This window comes from Lissotriton vulgaris, chromosome 7, assembly GCF_964263255.1.
Source record: "Lissotriton vulgaris chromosome 7, aLisVul1.2, whole genome shotgun sequence".
Classification (NCBI taxonomy): domain Eukaryota; kingdom Metazoa; phylum Chordata; class Amphibia; order Caudata; family Salamandridae; genus Lissotriton; species Lissotriton vulgaris.
Window position 1 is genome coordinate 441,535,541 of NC_141695.1, and position 18,634 is coordinate 441,554,174.

The 18,634-nt window shown below is 45.8% G+C and overlaps 1 protein-coding gene across 3 annotated transcripts in view; it reads right to left on the minus strand.

Moving 5' to 3' along the window:
- LOC147701810 (transmembrane protein 11, mitochondrial-like) overlaps nt 1-17,289 on the minus strand; it is a 206,064-nt gene extending 188,775 nt beyond the window's left edge. The window contains exon 1 of one of the 3 annotated variants that reach the window (XM_086930451.1): nt 17,186-17,240. In XM_086930451.1, coding sequence (XP_086786577.1) covers nt 17,186-17,217 — 32 coding nt within the window. In that variant the 5' untranslated portion in view covers nt 17,218-17,240. Of the gene's footprint in view, nt 1-17,185 lie in introns of all 3 variants that reach the window. The other 2 variants (XM_086930450.1, XM_086930449.1) reach the window with 2 other exon arrangements.
- Between the last annotated feature and the right edge of the window lie 1,345 nt (nt 17,290-18,634).

Here is an 18,634-nt window from a genome sequence, read left to right on the forward strand (position 1 = left end):
ATTGAAAGATCAATCGCCCCGCAAGTCCCAAACTTCCCTACTGTTGCACAGACTGGAGTTGGAATAGTAAATTATACTATTCCAACATCCAGCGCCGCCCTCCACAAGTCGTTGTTACGACTTGCGTGGTAATGTTATGCGTTGTTACAACATGGTCGTTGTAACGACCGCGTTGTAATTGCATGCCGAGTGAAGACCTACGTAATAAAGAGGCATATTCCTATTTGTGTGGTATGTGGTAGTGCAAATTTAGCCAAAAACAGTGATGTGCTTTACAGGCAGGGTTCAAGGCAAGAACACAGTCAACCAGTGAAAAAAAAAAAAGAGTAGCTGGATTCTGAGAGCAGATGTGGCCAATTACTGCGTAATGATAATGTGTTCTTTAAAGCGTTGTCTCTTCAACTCTAACCAAAACTGAAGGAGGGTAGGTGGTCCTATTAGATACATAAAGTTGTTTCAGATCCCAGGCGCACACAGATAAAAAATAAAAATAAAAAAAAGCCTTTACCACACCAGAAAGGGTGAACTTCTGAGCCAGACAGGCAGGCAGAGATGAGGGTTGCAATGAATTTGTACACAATGCAGGTGCTTTTAAATATGTGCACAGGAAAGACAGCCAGTGGAGTTCTGTGGGAGGCGAAGCATAGGGGTATGCAGTCTTATTTCTTCAGGACCTTGGAGAAGCATGCTGAAGTATGTAGCAAGCCCTTACTCTGGGGTGCCATTGAGCAGTGTATCACACCCATCCAGATGCAAAACGTAAAAAGGCTTCAAAGCAGCTCTGAAGTCTCTCTCTGGAAGAAACTGTTGCACTTTCTAGAAAGCTGTTCCTGAGCTATTTAGTTTTCTTGGCAATGTGTTTCTCAAAGCATGAAGTCAGTGTATTATCTGAGTGACTTGATACGCAAGTTCATCAAGGTTCATATCACAGACCCAGGTTTGGACTCACTAGCGTGTTGTTCTTGGTGAACATAAATAGGTTAGTATCAAACATTCGGGTCTGGGTGAGCCTTAGGGGGTGTTATGTTTGTAGTAGAGTAGACTGTCATGCAGAGATGTACGGTTGCCCGTGCATTTTGATGCTGGAATCAATTTGCAGAGTCCCATGGGTCTCCCATGTAGAGGTTAAGATGACATAATGCAAGACAGCATCCTGATGGACTACGCAAGTTATAGGGATCTTCTGAGATATGGAGGTGCTCATTTGAATAAATTGGTGTTGGTTGGATAGGTAGGAGGACAACCAGCTAGAGACATCAGTGAATCATGTTCAAGACTCTTGGGTGTGGACAGGGGTGGGATGGTAGACAGTGTTGAAGGCAGCTGAGGGGTACAGCAATATAAGGAGGCAGAGGTCATATTTATCTGTGGTCATTATGGCATCTACATACTGCAAAGATAATAAGTCTGATTAGTGGTCATGTAGTAGATGATTGGCCCTGATATGATCTTAAGAGTTCTGCAAAGATAGCACTTTCAATCAACTTGCACTGTAGTGTTGATGAATGATGGGTCGGCAGTTGATGGGTATGGGTTTCTTCGGTGTGGTGGATCTGGCCTGTTGAGAGAAGTTGAGGAGAATCAGGTCAGAAATGCGGTGATGTCACTTCCTGAAGAGATGGAAGTAGGATTCTGGGGGAAAAACTTAGGTTTCTGCATTTGATGCATTTTGTAAACATGGCATTTAAATACTAACTCTGACTTTAAATGGCGATTAGTTACATAACATGGGTTCTTGGCTATCATATTTGAATCAACTTGAATGCCACATGGTAGCAAAAAGATTGTAAATGACAGGGTCTGGGTATTTTAGTTTTGGGAGTAAAAGCATGCAACAGTAATAAGTTAAAGAGTTACCTTTGTTATTTTTACGAACTAGAATTGTGAAGTAAATGGATGATTACATATTATTAGGGTCTTTATAATTTAACGTTTTTTTACAAAATGTTTTATATTTATGTATTCAACTTTGTGATGATTCTGTAATATGTTGTAAGCCTAAAAGACCAATAAAGAACTTGAATTTGAGATGAAACCTGAATGACTGCTCATGACGCATACCAGCCTTTCAGAGGCACGCCAGGGAGGAGCAGTCATATATAAAATAACATACAAAATATGCTATTTGCAACAAAAATCAGATTACTATTTTGTAAGAAAATTGATAAAAGTTTACACTAATGGCAAATTTTTATTTCAGGCACTCTTCTCCTGGGAGAGATTAGAATTCGTCCACGAATATATATTTTAAAAAAAAAGAAGCATCACACACAACACCACATCCCCAAAAGGTCCGAAAGAAGCCAGGTCTACAGAATTAAAAGACGTCCAACAGGATAGTAACCTAGACAACATTAATTTTTCACCGATTGCGGGTGAGCAAAGAGGTCCAACCAGGTCAACCTCTAATAAATCCTCTAAAATTAGAGGGGACATATTTTGAGCCCTGGCACTCTCGAGCTGAAGTGACAGACCAATTCAAACCTTGGTCTCTCAGAAATGTATGAAACCATTATTTAAACATTCTATCATGAGACTGGAATTTGGGTGGGAGCTGGACAGTTCAGGCACGAAGTAGTGACCAAGAAACAGAGGACGACTGTTTTCCTTGAATCAACCCAATACTTCACTCTGTCTTTTGGGAGAAAATAAAACACCCCTGCCGTACAGTCAATACTCCGCCAAAAGGAGCAGGATCAGACAGCTGAGGTGGTAGAAAGTAGTAAGGAGGGCAAGGAGAGATGGGGACCAGCGTAGTGAATACAATGGAAGAGAAGGAACCAGGCACCAAGGACCAGATCAAGCACAAAACAGAAATGTATAAGGCAGAGAATGGCACGGTGCAGAAGAGGAGGAATGAGAGAGCTAGGACATAACAGGTTCATATTGAAAATGGAGGTAAGAGGAGAGACCGTGCAAGCAATGAAAGTAAACAAAGCAAAATCTGCCAGGTGTGGAAACTTGAGCTGGGTGAGAGCTAAGTGGGCAAAACAAGGAAGCTCAGGGGCAGGCTATACAGAAGAGTGGAGAGAAGTGATGTCACATGAGAGGGAACTATGCAGAAACAAAGGCACAGGTACATGACTCGAACAAAACCAAACTGCTTGTGTATGTTGATATACTGATAATGTTAACTCTTCTTGCGTATATCAAGCGGGAAATAACCCAGATTAAGTTTTAAAGTAATCCTTAATGGACTACTACATCTTGGTCTTTAAATGACACTACATTTGTATGTTCTTTGCCACCAAAAAAATAAACATTTGACTTTAAAATTTAGGGAACTTCATGATCTGAGATGGAATCCACCAGGCACAAGCATCATCCATTTTTGTCATCCTAGGGACTATTGCCACCATATACACAAACAACTTAATAGTTTCACAATTGTTGCACTTTCATTAACACTGGTTTCTACAAACACTGTTTCCCACTCAATAGAATGGTGATGTGCTGCGTCAAAACTAAGGGCCTTATTAAGCATTTGGCAGACAGGAAACTCCGTCACAAACATGGCAGATGTTCCATCCACCATATTGCAAGTACATTCTAGCATATGGCATGTGAAATATAGATGTTGGAACATCTGACATGTTTTAACAGAGTATCCTGTCCACCAGACTCTAAACAAGCTTTGGCATAGCCAATAGGTTTCGCTTTTGGGACCTTATAAATGGTTATCCATGCAACAGCTGATGTTGTTGCAGGAAGGATATTGTGCTGCATAACTAAAAACGTATAAGGCCCCAAAGGCAAGACCTATTGGCTCTGCCAATGCTTGTTTTTATTTATATGGCCACGTGCTGGCTGAAGACGTGGTTTAAACTAGGGGCAGCAGCCAGTTAGGCATGAAGTGGGTGGTTACATTCGCCGGTCCTGCACCCAATGTTGATCATGAAGAGGACCAAGTAAAAAAGTGAAAATGGATGCAGGTTGTCAACAGCGCAGTCCGCTTGTTGCTTAGATGCAGCTCCTGTTTATTTTTGCAGTTCTAAAAAGAGCGAACTCGACTAAGGCAGGTATTTATTGGAGCGCTTTACATGAGGGCCAGTTACGTTACACACAAGAACACATTCATTTTTGGTAAGCACGAGGAGATAAAGTGATTTGCCCAGAATCACAGGCTGGTGAGCAAACTCCGGGGTGGTGGGCTATAATTTGCGCACCTAATGCATTTTAGTGCAGTGATAAAAACACCAGCATTAAAATGCATTTGTCTAATTATCTTTTGAGCGTAAGAAACGGCTGCAAAAAGCCAACTGAAACAAGACATAAGTCAGAACCCGTCCAGTCAACAGCACAACATATTGAAACGCATCCCACAAGTGCTTTATCTGTGCCAATGGTGGGGACGATCACTCCATATTTGGGGACTAAGAATCTTAATGCATCCCCAGACTCTTACCCATGAAAAGAGTTTTAAGAAAAGAAAAAGAAAGGGGGGGGGGAATAAGATAACAATGACAGGGGGGGGGGAGTGAAAAAGTGCCTACGAAAATAAATATAGGAGCAAGAATTGTGGAAGCGGAAGAACCAAGACTAGGCAGTTTTGGGCGCTTAAAAATAAGACTTTAGGGGTCTATCCTGCATTTATGTCTATCACAAAATAAGCTATGCGTCTGCCCATGCACGACCCACAAATTACACTAAATTATATTTTCACATACAGCCAGCCATATTACACACTAGGAACGGCCGACAAACCACGAGGACCCAACAAACAATAGGAACCTACCATATGATGCAGAACACAGGTCACCTCTTATTCAAGCCGATGTTTCGTCAGCAAGCTACAGAAACTTCAAACGACTACTATCTATTTGCCTAAGGTGACCAGCCGTGTCTTTCTTTCAAGCTCCGTCTGTAATTGACAACAACATCCCTTATTGATTTTTTTTCCATACGGTCGACGTTTGGATACAATAATTTCAGTGCTTCCTGGTCATATTGCTGCCCATCCATTGGCTGAACAAATTTTCAGACTTTGGGATCTTGATGTGTAAGGTGACCAAGGATTGGAGCATTGTGGGCATATCAGCCAATCCTAGTACACCCACAAAATTTCTGAAAGTGATTCGTTGACAGAGGAGTTGCGTATACCTTGGAGGGTGTGCAACTGTGTCTAAATTTTATTTGGTGGGTTGCTAGCAGTTTGGAGCGCGTGCTATTGATCTAAGGGGGGAGATCAGCGTGTGCTCAGCACGCGAGGGATGCGCGCACAGCAGCGCTGATTGCAGAGGCGGAGCAAGGCGCACACGCTTGTGGCCGTAGCCGAAAGCTGGTAGCCGGCAACAGCCTTTGGAAGCATTTCCAAAAGCCAGCTACTAAATGTCTCGCAGTGCAGCACATGTGCAGACCTGATAAAGCCCTAAGACCTCTAACTAAGCTGACCCTTAGCAGTATTGCCCAAAAAGACATCAAATGTCAACTGATGCATGTGCCTATTGGTAATACTAAATGACACTATGTCAGAGGGCAAACTACAGCTATGTTTATGAAGAGAAATGGCAATCTGTCGCATATAATCTATGTATAACTAAGAAGATGAGAAGATAACTCGCCTCTGTAATCTGCATTACCTTGGATCTCTTTTCAGTCTAGCTGATCATTACCCAAAGTTCAGCTATGCACTACGAATGAGAAGACGGAAGAAATTAAAGGATTCTTTGGGGGGTTGAAGGGTGTGAGGTGGAATTTGTGTGGATAAAAATGAAACTACGTTCCATGCCAGAATTAAAGTTTTTGACAGGAGATCAGGACTGTCGTAGTTACTTACACTAGCAACAATGGTATTTAAGCTTAAATAACAATGTTGCTAGTGTAAGTAACTACGACACTACTTCATGGAAAAAGGTAATGACGTGACTGGCATATGTGTCTGAGACCTCAAAGTGGAAAGGAGCCAAATTACTCTACCACTGAAAATGATGCACTGGTCTGTTGATGACCTGAGGCATATTGCAGACAATATGTGTGGGGTGTCTTAAATTTTGAGTTAGAACTGATCACAGGCCTCTGGTTGATTTGCTGACAGCCACTGGAGACGAGAAGGCTACTCCCCAGGATAGCTAGATGAACAATGAAATTGTAGGAGTTTTATTTCAGTTTTAAATGTGAGGAACTGATGATTGTTTTATCCAGCCTGTCAATGTAAGGGCCTGCGTGAGACTGGGAGGAGTATGGAAGTGTGGTGGCAAATGTAAATGATGGCATAGGGCTAGTATTTCCAAAGAGGAGATGGCTAATGCCACACAAGAGGATAAAATGCAGAAATGGTGGCAACATTTATGAGACACAGGAAAGAACGGTGTGCAGTTTTTTTCATTTTTATGGGAGACAGTGATTTATCAGTCCACAGTGGCATGTTCCACAGAAAATAAGTAGTGGTGGTGGCAGATGTGCTAATGAAGAGGATATTAGTGATGGCACATGTAGGTCAACCAGAAACGAGTGTGACAAGAAGGAGAATTAAATCAGATTTTATTTTTGGAGCATGGACTAGATTGTAGCAAAGAAAAGAAACACGAGTACCTTTATTTCAAGATCTTACAGTGATGAAACGCTAAAGATAATAGTGTATCCCATCAATAATGTTGATGGGATCAAGCAACCATGGAAGAATATAGAAAATATGGCACTTTAGGGTGGTCCCTAGTGCGATATTTTGGACTTTATTATTCCTGTTGGCCAGATAAAGTTTGAGATGCAAGTCAAAATAAATGGAATAATTCATTTTTTAAAGGAGTTGTTTGTTTTAGGAAGGTTTCTTAGGAAATTCATTACCAACAACATAGTCCATATTGTTTCTAGGAAAATAAGAGTGTCTGAAACAAGGGGGAATTTTAGACCTTCCCACATCAGTTTATTAAGCCCAAAGAAATGACCTGGAGAAAAGCTAGACTTCCGTTTTAAAATGTTTACAGTTAATTAATTATGTGTGAGGAAGGCAATGGAATGCATGTATGCAAGTACATTAAAAAATTCAAAGGAAAAATATCTTAGCAGGAATATGACCTATACTCCATGAAAGAATTGTAGGACCAAATGAGGTACAAAACCCCAAATCAGTCCTAAGAACTTTGGAAAACCACAAAGCGAGCTGGAGTGGAGAACAAAGATGCAGGAATAGAAGATCTAGGTGTGAAATGAGGGCAAATCACAACAACTAGAGACACTCCCAGTCACAGATTCCATCTTATTACCACCACTTGTATTTCTGCTACTTTGATGAGCCACAAGTACCCACTTAACACTCTGAAAGTGATGCACATGTCTAGATTGTTCTCTGCAATCCATGGTCAGACTCCTAGTTGTCACGTCCCGGTGAGACAAAACTTAGCTTCCATAGCCTATTCCTAGCCCTATATCATTAGTGTTTCCTGAAACTGTCACAAAGCACCGGGCATAAATGTAAACTGTGACCCATAATTCAATTTACACCCAAACATTTACAAGTAGCGAGGCTAGGAAAGAGTGGTAAAACTGAGGAAAGGTGCGAACAGGAGCAAGTTTAGTGGAAAAAGATTGCATCTATGGTTACCATTTGCTCTGTCTTGTCATGGTGAGATAAGGCAAAAAATAAATAAACGTATTACATTGTTTATTGTTTTGTAGGGGGGAGTGGTGTAGTCCATTCTAGCGGAGATGTAAGAGTAGGAGACTGTGACAACGTAGATGGGAGCCTTACCTAATAGAACTAAGCAAAGGTTACATCGATTTCAGCTGGTAGGCGATTCCCCCCACTCTATGGTTATAGCTATTTGTTCTGCACTAAAATTAGTAGTTTTCTCTTTCCTAATTCCTGACAGTGCTTCAGATGCGTGATTCGACATGTTCCTCGCCTGGTAGTCAAGAATGATCTGTGGAGATTCCGAAGGACCGTATGTACAAAATATCCCGGTTTCAGTGGTGCGGGGTAGGTCAACCACTGGGCTTCTTCTTGGAGCAGACAACATTACGTGTGTCTTTTTTCCTGCTGCAACTGACGAAGCACGATCTTACAGAGTTGAGGTTAACTTCTAACCTGAGGGTACAGTTCCCGTAGAACCACTGTATGGAATGTCACATTACCATTAGTTGTAGATAGTTTTTTTACATACAGTCCTGAGGAATCGCCACAGATCATTTGTGACTACCAGGCGAGAAACATGTCGACCACCTAGGAGTAGAGTGCATTTCCGACACATTGTAACCAGATTGTTGCCTCTCCTGTATTCTTTCTAACCAAGCTAGGGTGCTCCCTGAATAAAGTTATTTAGAGGAATCCCACCCCTGTTTTACTCTGCATATTCCACTTTAACATCTACACATACGAGGCCCCTTGCACCCACAGCACCTATATGGGAAGGAACAAAAGATCTCTGCTAATGAGCCCCTTTATGGTTGCCCGTCAGGTATTGCAGTGCCGACCCGACGAGGAGCAGGCCCATATGATGAAGCATGACACCGAGCTTGCTGGGTGTATGAGGGCTCTAGTTCCGAAAGGAGGAACTCCCCTCAATCAGAGGACTTCTGATCAACCTTTCGACATACATCCCCTTCTTTTGTGTTCCATGACCCACTGAGGAACTCCGTACTCTATTTTTCACCTTATATTAGGGCATGTACGTTTGGATCTCCCCAAAAGCCCACTGTCCCCCTTCTTTTGACTGAGGAATTTGCCAGCCCCATTGAAGCTAATGAACCGGGACTTAATGTGGAGAACGGGAGGGGTGTGGGAACGAAGTTAACACGGATAATGGGAGGGGGGGGTGGGAAGAAAGTTTACACGGACAACGAAGAAAGTTAACACTGACAACGGATGTGGGACTAAAATCAACACAATCTATGGCAGGAGGGGGGGCGGCAACAAAGTCAACACAGATGGCCTCCATGATAGCAGCAGTGCTTGGAACAGGAAAGCTGAGGCAAAAGAAAACAAGCATTTGCAATGCAATAGGACTCGCATTCACACAAGACCAATTGCATTGGAAACGGGAGTGCAGGCGCTCGAGAAGGCACGCGCGGGGGTCGAGAAGTCATGGACTGCGGGAGGGTGGGCACAGGAAGAAAATACTTTTCGAAGTAAAGGGATCAGCAGCCCTGGAAGGATACAAATGACGACATGGCCGTCATGAGGAGGGACTAACAAGTCTAAAACCAATCGGACGGCAGCATTTAAGACCTAAGCCAATGAAAAAGATGTGCGGAGAGTGGGCAGAGCTTCCCAGGGCTTCCACGCCATACTGAATACTGCATGCCTTGCAAAGCGAGCAGCGGATGAGCGCTGCGCTGTACGCTCAATCTAAAAAGTAAGTAAAGGGCCAGTAGATCCAAAGGTCAAGAAAAAAAAAGACACCAAGACGGGGCGCTAGAGGGCGCACGAGCTGAATGGCCGCACTCTAGTGTGGCTCCGGCCGCCTGGCATTCCTATCCTGCTTTAATCCTTTAAATCTGCGACCACCCGCCTGAAAAACGACTGGGGGGTGGAGATACCTCTGCTGCACACTCTGTCCGAGTTTGGTGATCCTACGACCTGCGGTGACGGAGTTAGACCGAGGTGAATCTGGAGCGGCGGAGGCCCCGGGCTGGGTCCTCGCTGGAGGCGGCGCTGGAATTCACGCGACGCCCAGGACTGACACGTGGCGTGTAGGCCGCGAGACGCCACGCGCGCCAAACTCACACGAGCCCGTACCCCGTGGCCCCGGCAGTGGGTTTCTGCCTACCCGGGTGGATTTCTATGCCGGCTACAAACCCTGTGGCGCATTTGGAACTGAGACAAACACCGACTGACTACTGAACGCCGGGTCTTGACCGCCTCTGGGTGCTGCCCGCCCGCGGAACCCCTAACAGTGCGGCTCGGACCCGCGGTACGCTTCCTGCTGTCCCAGCATGGGGAAGCCGGACACCCGGCAGCCCAAGCTGCAATTTGAACCAGCAACGCAAAAGAAAGGGACTAAGCAGACGGGGGATTGCACTCAACCGAGGAGCCCGGCAGCGGAGGTGGCCCCCATGGTCCCCGAGATAGCCACGATGCTACAAGAGATGCGACAGGGATTTGCCACGGTGGTGGACAAGGTGGACAGGCTCTCCGCTCGGATGGACGGCATCGTCCAAAAAATGGATGTACATGAAGAGCGGTTGACGGAGGCCGAGCGCCGAATATCCGAAACCGAAGATGCCACGACATCGCAGGCCACGAGGCTCTCTCGTATGGACAATGTGCTAAGGGTGATAGCCGCCAAGAACGAAGAATTGGAGGCAAGGAGCAGGCGGAACAACGTACGAATCACGGGTGTTCCGGAGTCCACAAACACGGGGCGGATGGAGCTCTACGTTGAACGACTGTTAATGGCCACGGTGGGGGAAGAGTCCCTCTCCAGTTTATAGTGGAACGTGCCCATCGCTCCCTTGGACCCCAACCTCAACCAGGTGCCCCACCAAGGCCCATTATTGCACGGCTGCTAAATTATCGTGACCGAGATGCGGCATTGAAAGCGGCCAGAGCGGACCAGAATCTTGCTTATGAGGGAGTGTCCTTTTCCATCTACCCGGACTTTACCCCGGTAGTCCAGGAACAACGCAGAAAATTTTTGGCTGTAAAGAGGAAACTGAGAGGGCTGAATATTGACTATGCATTACTTTATCCCGCCAAGCTGCGTGTGACCCACCAGGGCACGCAACACTTTTTCTTGAATCCACAGCAAGTCGAAGACTACATTAAAACCCTGCCTAAACGAGACAAGAGAGCTGCACAGGCGGAAGGCGGACACGACTCTGGAGCGGAATGAATAGGATTTGAAACTCTCCACATTTGCTGATTAATGTCGACTACTGCATTGGATTACAGCTTTTGCGATGACCCCCCAGGAGGCTAAGGCTGGGTGGTCCCGCAGGTCCAGTTGCATGCCAGGCCCCCACCCCCCCATGCTCTCTCATCCGCCCGGACAGAGACGGTAAGAATGGAGGAGACTGCGGAGAGGAGACTTGGGGGTGGACGACGGTGCACCTCTAGAACCCCCGAGCGGGTGTACCCCACAGGACTTGCTAAATGCACTTTTGCTGTTGTGTTGTTGTGGGTTTGCTAAGGGAGGGGGGTGGGCACCGGGTACTGGCGAGTTGGGGGCGCTTCAGTGGGGGGGGGGGGGGGGGGGGGGGGGGGGGAGTTCTGCAGGTGGTATGCTTGTGCTTGTCTGGACCATGAATCTCACTTTCAACAAGTTGGGCCTGTGCCCCCGGATAATTGCGAGGATGCCGACTGCTCCTTTTCATGTGTTTTTGTACACAGGAGGGGAGGGATTGTTTCTCGAATGGCCTGCCAGCCACAAGTGCTTGCTTGTTGAACTGTATACTTTGCGACTTCTTGAATTGGACACCTGGGTTTGCACTGGGTTTAAGGTTTTGTTTTGTTGTCTAGCATGTGCACTTCTAACTCTTCGACCATCTGCCTACTGCGGGGTGGGATGGTACACTGGTATTGCTATGAAGGGGGGGACCATAGACCGCTCGGTGTGGTCGACCAGGCTGTTATGTGATGTAAATACTGATGGCTGTATGGACTGTCAGTTCGTATCGATTTTACTGTTATGTGGTAGACTCTCAGGATGGGGGACACCTGTCTGAATGTTCTTACTTGGAATGTGCGGGGATTGGGGGACCATCGGAAGAGGAGGCATGTTCTGGGCTACTTGGACCGGCATAATGTACATATAGCCTTTCTACAGGAAACACACTTTGCACCTCACAGGACACGCGCCTTCGGTAATAGATGGGCTTCATGTACTGCGTTCTCATCGTATTCCTCCTATGCCCGAGGTACTGTAATATTGGTGAAGAAATCTACTCCCTTTCATATGGCTGGCTCAAAGGCGGATACACAGGGGAGATATTGTCTGGTTTGGGGTAGATTGGGGCGTGTGACAGTGACCCTTGCATGTTGTTATGGGCCTAATGTGGACGACCCGCAATACTTTGAAACGCTTTGGGCTGCGATCTTGGAAACAGGGTCGCAACACATAATATGGGGGGAAGATTTCAATGTTGCTGTTATCCCCACCCTAGATCGCTCACACCAAGCTCCGCATTACTACACGAAAGGGCGGGAAGTACTGCGCGCCTTTTTGGAAGAGAACCACCTTGTAGATGCCTGGCGAGCACACTGCGGGTCGAAGAGGGAGGGTACGCATTTTACGGCACAGGCTAAATCCTGGGCTAGGCTTGATTATTTTTTTCTGACTACACACCTCTATGCCTCACTAACTTGTGCGCGACACCTCCCCAGAACGTATTCTGATCATGCCCCAGTTCATATTGCCCTGCGAGGGGCGGAGTTAGGCCCCCCTGTTACAGCGTGGCGCATGCAGACTGCGATGCTTTTAGATGAGGAGTTTAAGGAGGCACTTCGTGAGGAATGTTTGGATTTTTTTTAAAGAAATAAGGGCTCTGTGAAAGATGTCGAGACTATCTGGGATGCCTTTAAGGTCACACTGCGAGGTTTCTGTATTGCAAAGGGTTCTGGGGTGCTTAAAGCTATCCTGAATCGATTGACTGCTTTGGAGGCGAGGCTGGGACGGGCGGAGGAAGCCCTCCGCACACGCCCTACGGGCGACACGCTTGCGGAGATAAGAGAATTAGTTACTGAATATTCGGATGAAGCCGCACGCGAGGCGAAGTTTAGGCATAAGTATTGGGTGGCGCGGAGATACGGGGAAGGTGAGAGGCCCGGGAAGGCGTTGGCCGCTACAGTCAGGCTTATGCGGACGCCTACTGCCATTCTGGAATTGGAAACTGCCGAGGGGCTTCTGCTCCGGGACTCCACTCAGATACTTAATGAATTTGTCAACCATTATAGTACTTTATACACCTCCAGGGGGTCGGGCGGGCCGTCTCTAGATGACTACCTCACAGATGTCGCGCTTGGGTGGCTGAGCGACGCTCAGCGGGCCTTTTTGAGTGCCCCGTTTGAGCTTGATGAGGTCAAAGAGGCGATCATGAGTATGCAGTCAGGCAAGGTCACGGGACTCGATGGCATCCCTGTCGAATTTTATAAAACCTACATTGAATTCATGGCCCCGGTGCTGCGGGAGGTGTACGAGGATGCCCTGGAAGTGGGTCATCTCCCTGCGTCCATGAGGACTGCGCTGATCATCTCATTGCTTAAGCCAGGAAAGCCTGCTTCGCACTGTGACTCATACAGGCCCCTCTCGTTGCTAACGTGCGATGTTAAGATACTGGCTAAGCTTATTGCCACACGAATTAGTCTGTTGCTGCCGAACCTTATCCTTCCAGATCAAGCGGGCTCCGTCCCAGGGAGAGCTACGTCCCACAACTTACGCACCTTCTTCTCAGTGTATGACTCCGTACATGAGGATTTGCCCATGGCGGCCATCTTTCTAGATGCCACCAAGGCATTTGACTCGCTGGAGTGGGAATATGTCTTTAGAGTGCTGGGTCGCATGGGGTTTCCGGCCATCTTCATTTCCTGGATAAAGCTACTGTATACACGTCCCGCAGCCCGGGTCCTTATTAATGGGCAGCTCTCCCCAGAATTCGAGGTCTCCAGAGGGACCAGGCAGGGGCGCCCCCTATCCCCCCTCCTTTTTGCCATCGCCACGGAACCCCTAGCTGCTAAACTGCGGCAACACTACAAGAACAGCGCGCTAAGATGCTTCCAGAGACAGATCCTCATATCCATGTATGCAGACGACATCACACTGTATGTTCGACATCCACGGGATAACCTACACCCAGTGCTTAGGGAATTCATTAGGTTCGGGGCCCTCTCAGGAGTGCAGATAAACTGGGCCAAATCTTGTATCTTCCCCCTCACTGCGTCCACGCATGCATTCCCACTGGAATACCCGCTTACATGGACTGAGGGCGACTTTAAGTACCTAGGTATTCACATCGAGAAGGATAGGGAGGCACTCATGAGGGCGAACTATGGTACGGCCATCAGCAAGATCGGCGACCAGGTTTCGCGGTGGATAACGCTTCCCCTTTCGATGGCGGGAAGAGCCTCTCTGGTTAAGATGATTGTGCTTCCGAAATTGCTTTATCTGTTCCTCAACATACCCTTTCACCCGGGTGCATACTTCTTTAAAAGGCTTCGATCGGAAATGCTTAAACTGGTGTGGGGTGGGAGACAACCCAGGCTCAAGTGGGAGGTACTGACTAGGCCTTATGTGCGGGGTGGATTCGGAGTGCCTGATTTTGAACTATACTTTCGGGCGGCCCAGGCGCATTACGCCTATTTCTGGGTGAGACAGCCTAGGTACATGTCGCAACTGGCTGCGGAGCATTGGCTAGTGCACCCCACGCCTATAGAGGGAGCACTGTACACCATTGTGGAAGGTAGGGATAAGACCCCTAACACTCTGTCTAGCACTGTCACGGCCTGGGTGCGCATTTGTGACATGCTCGGACTGCAATTACTTTACGCCCCACTTATGCCCCTAACATACCACCCACAACTGCCACTGCTGCAGGAAACTGGCTTCCGGAAACTGCTGTCCAAAATTCATGTACACACGTGGGGGGACTTGTATAACAATGGCAAGTTCCGCACCAGAGACCACCTATTTGGAGGCATACACCCTACTTCACTGGAGATCTTTTACTACCTGCGCCTGCGGCATGGGCTACAAGCCCTCACACCCGACTTTCCACATGAGCCACCTGTCCTATTACCCTTGCAGCACATACTACAATTTGAGAACCCACGCAAACTGGTGTCTACGCTATATAGATCCATTCGGGCCCACATTGAGTACACTACACTTCCTGCCAAGACAAAATGGGATCGGGAACTGCCTACCCCTCTCACTGATAAACAATGGGAGTTCTGCTTGCAACAGACGGAACGTATATCATCCAGCAGCAGGTATAGGATCATCCACTACAAATTTGTGCATAGATTATATTACACCCCGGCTCGCTTACACAGATTTGGACTGCGGGATGATGATACCTGCGACAGGTGTGGGGCCCCTGGGGCTGATTTTCTGCATCTTGCATGGGGGTGTGCCCGAATACATCAGTACTGGGACCAGGTATTTCAGGCCCTTTCTACAATGATAAACACTGAGGTAACACCGACTCCTGTGATGGCTCTGTTGGGGTATGTGGAACCTCTGCAGGCGGCTCACCGCAAATATGTAGCGTTAGCCTTGTTGTTGGCCAAACGTAGGGTGGCCTGTCGATGGGGCAGGGGAAGGGCGCCCAAATTTAAGGAGTGGGTGAGTGACCTGGTATATTGTCAGGAACAACTTCACACGTATGCAGAGTTACTGCTGCTCTCATCCAGGCCCACTGATATCTGGGCCCTGCTGCAATGCTACCTGATAACGGAATCTTCACATAGTGATGAATTGTGAGCTGCGGTTGTTGTTCTAGGAATGGGGAGGCGGAATTGATGGAGTGTTGCGGGATGGTCCACAGCTCACTTTGCCTCGCGATTGAAAAATGCACTTTATTCCCTTTGTGTTGTCTCTTTGCCCCCCCCCCCGCCCCACAGCTCGCCCCTCAGATGTCTCCAATCTACCATGAACTGTAACTGTCCTTAGACCACATGGTCACCACGCTGTGCCGCCCGCCCCCCCCCCATGTGTTTTTCTGTGGTGCACATGCTTAGAGTTTGTTCTGTTCTCTTTCTTTACTGTTTTCAAAAACTACAAAAGTGAGACGAATTTATATGCTTTACTTCTGCCTGTACTGTTAATTCAATATTGTGCTGGTATGCAGATCTGCAACGACTGATTGTTATTTGACCATTTTCCTTTCCCTGATTGGCGACTTATGTTATGGCAGCCGGCCTCCGGGTTGTGGCAGTATGCTGTGTACACTTAATGGTACTTAATAAACGTCTTGCACCAAAAAAAAAAAAAAAAAAAAAAAAAAAAGACACCAAGACCCATATAGTTTCTACTCAGTCTTATGTTTTGTAAAATATATATTTTAGTTGCAAGCTTCTCCCCTCGTCAGAATTAATTAATACTTAGTGTACATTATGTGATGGAGAAGTAGTGGTGGGTGCAGATGTGTGAGGGAGCTTCAGTGTAACTGACTGTCCTAATTCTATGACCCTTTCAGAAGTAAGGCTGACAGACTGATTCAGCCCCACTCTGCCTTTGTAGAGTCCTATCGGGATTACTAATCTTTGAGTCACAGGCCTGACATGTGACTGAATCGTGTCACTCTTATGGCAAATCTGTCATGTGAATAACCCTTACACAGCCCTATTGGATTTTTAGGGGTTATCCTGGCATGACTGACTATTCTTTCAGTCGTGCCACGCTGCCAATATTAGGCTAACTTGATAGACTCTGCTTCCAATGCTGCCCATCTTTCAGGGTGATTAAGCGTTGTTAAATTGTGAATGACAAAGAAAACTTCAGTCAGTCTAGGCCTTTTAGTCAATTCTGGCTTCTCAGATGTGTAGTTCTGCCTTATTCGCTATGAATATGGGCTCCAAATTCCCAGTAGATTAAGTGCTGCAAGCATTACAAGCCAGGACTGCCTGTAGTTAGCTCATTTGACATGATTATAATACCTTCCAGAAAAAAATAAGGGAGAGGAAGTCGCCTATGGAATAAAATACAGGTTACGTTATTAACAAGGCAGCTAAGACAAGTTTTTCCCAAACATAGATTATTAATCGTATACACAAATAACACTTTTCACACTGGATTTCCATAGACTCATTCAGTGCAATACACAGCCAAGTGATACATGGAAAAGGCAAAAGAATAGGTGGGCAGACAACACTCGACACCATCACACCACTGTCAAGGAGACACAATTAGCAAAAAAAGGGTTCACACAGCCATGGCGCATCATTTAACCTTGAGTCAACAGGTGGACTACGGTTGAGAACCTGTGTTTGTTGATATCTCCGGTCACCTTCAAAATATTACACTTTCGAAAAGACTCGTTACAGAGATGTACTACAGATTAACTGCAATTTATATAACAAGTAAAAGGCATACGTAGAGTTGCCGCTCCGTTAATCATTTTAGAACACCATCGTGCACACAATAAAGGCTTACAACGATAACTTGTTAATGTGGGAACGCAAGTATTCAACATTAAGTGTTTCAATAGTTAAAAGATGTAACATATATACATATATATTTCCAATATCTGCCACTATCAGCGTCCTAGATAACATTATCAATCAAAAGCCGAAATTAACTGTCGGGACACACACCCTGACCTCTCTGCTCCTTCGAGCGTCGCCATCTTGCTGCTCTCTGACCTGCACTTCCTTTCGCTACGTACAGGCTACGCCATGCGTCCCCATGGAGACGATCAGCCAAACGCCGAATTGACATCAAAGGATTGAACATAAACGACGGACTAAAAGTGTGTAAAGCCCTTCACGCCAACTCAAGTATGGCGGCCATTCTTTGAGATGTCAACTTTTCATCTCGCATAATTCAAAGTAGTTAGATAATACATTCTGTTGCAAAATAAATACGGTAAATATTCTCAGAATTAGAACAATCATTGAAGAAATAGGTATTTTTCATCATGGGGTATTTAACAGAATAATAGGCTATAAAGTTGTATTCTACGTTTTCAGGCAGTCTGACTTGAAGACAGTGTTTGCAGTTATGTTATTGTAGTATGCTGAGGTTTATACTATTTTTATGATGTATGGTATGCTCTACGTTTGTGCAATGTACGGGTTGGGTTACTTTGACTACATTATAGAATTGGATTCTATGATGTGGATGTGGTAATTCCATGTGTGTTAGAGTGCTTACCTTTGGTTGGGTGGCTGTTGGTCATTGCTGTACTTTCTTTTCTGGAATAATTTTTTTTTTTTAAATAAACCTCTTTGTTGCCCTCGACTAAAACCGCATGGAGACTTCTTATTTGTTGATTATCCCAATACTAGATATTGGTACCTGGAGGGATATTTCTTGGAGCTTTCATGAACAACTGGCCAACGCTTATTGTAAATGTCCAGTATTTGTAAAGCGCGAACAAATCAAAATTTGCGAACATACGTGCCAAGAATTTTCAATTCTATTAAGTACACGGAGGCGAGGATTGTGCTTTTCTCATTTCTTTACTAAGAAATGCTCAGCAGCCAATCAGAAACAGTAAAGAAAAAACACCACCGCAATACCCATGAACACTCTGGCTATCACCTGATAAACCATAGAGTAACCACTATATGAAGTCCAATAGAGAATACCATATCCTCTTTCTTTGGCAACTTAAAACAGTTCAATTGAAAACATTTTCAGTCCAACATGAAGAGCATGGAAGAAAAGAAAACACAGTGATAAACAGCAGCCCAATGGAATGTAAGACGCGATGCCTGCATCTGTAGAACAACACTGGAACTGTAGATAGCTATCAGACAGGCCAAAGGGCTATACAGGAAAACTTCATTTAGGATCAGAACCTGAAAAAGACATAGAGCCGTAATATACCATGCCACCATAGTAGAAATTTGCAGTGAAAAGGGGAGGGGGGGAACAAGGAGTAGATATAAACAAACCACAATATGCAGGTGCAAGAAATGGTAATAATGTTAACACATTTGAAATGAAGAAACCTGGGTGGGATAAACCTCGCCTCCGTGTCCTTAATAGAATTGAAAATTCTTGTCTCGTATGTTCGCAAATTTTGAATTGTATGTCAA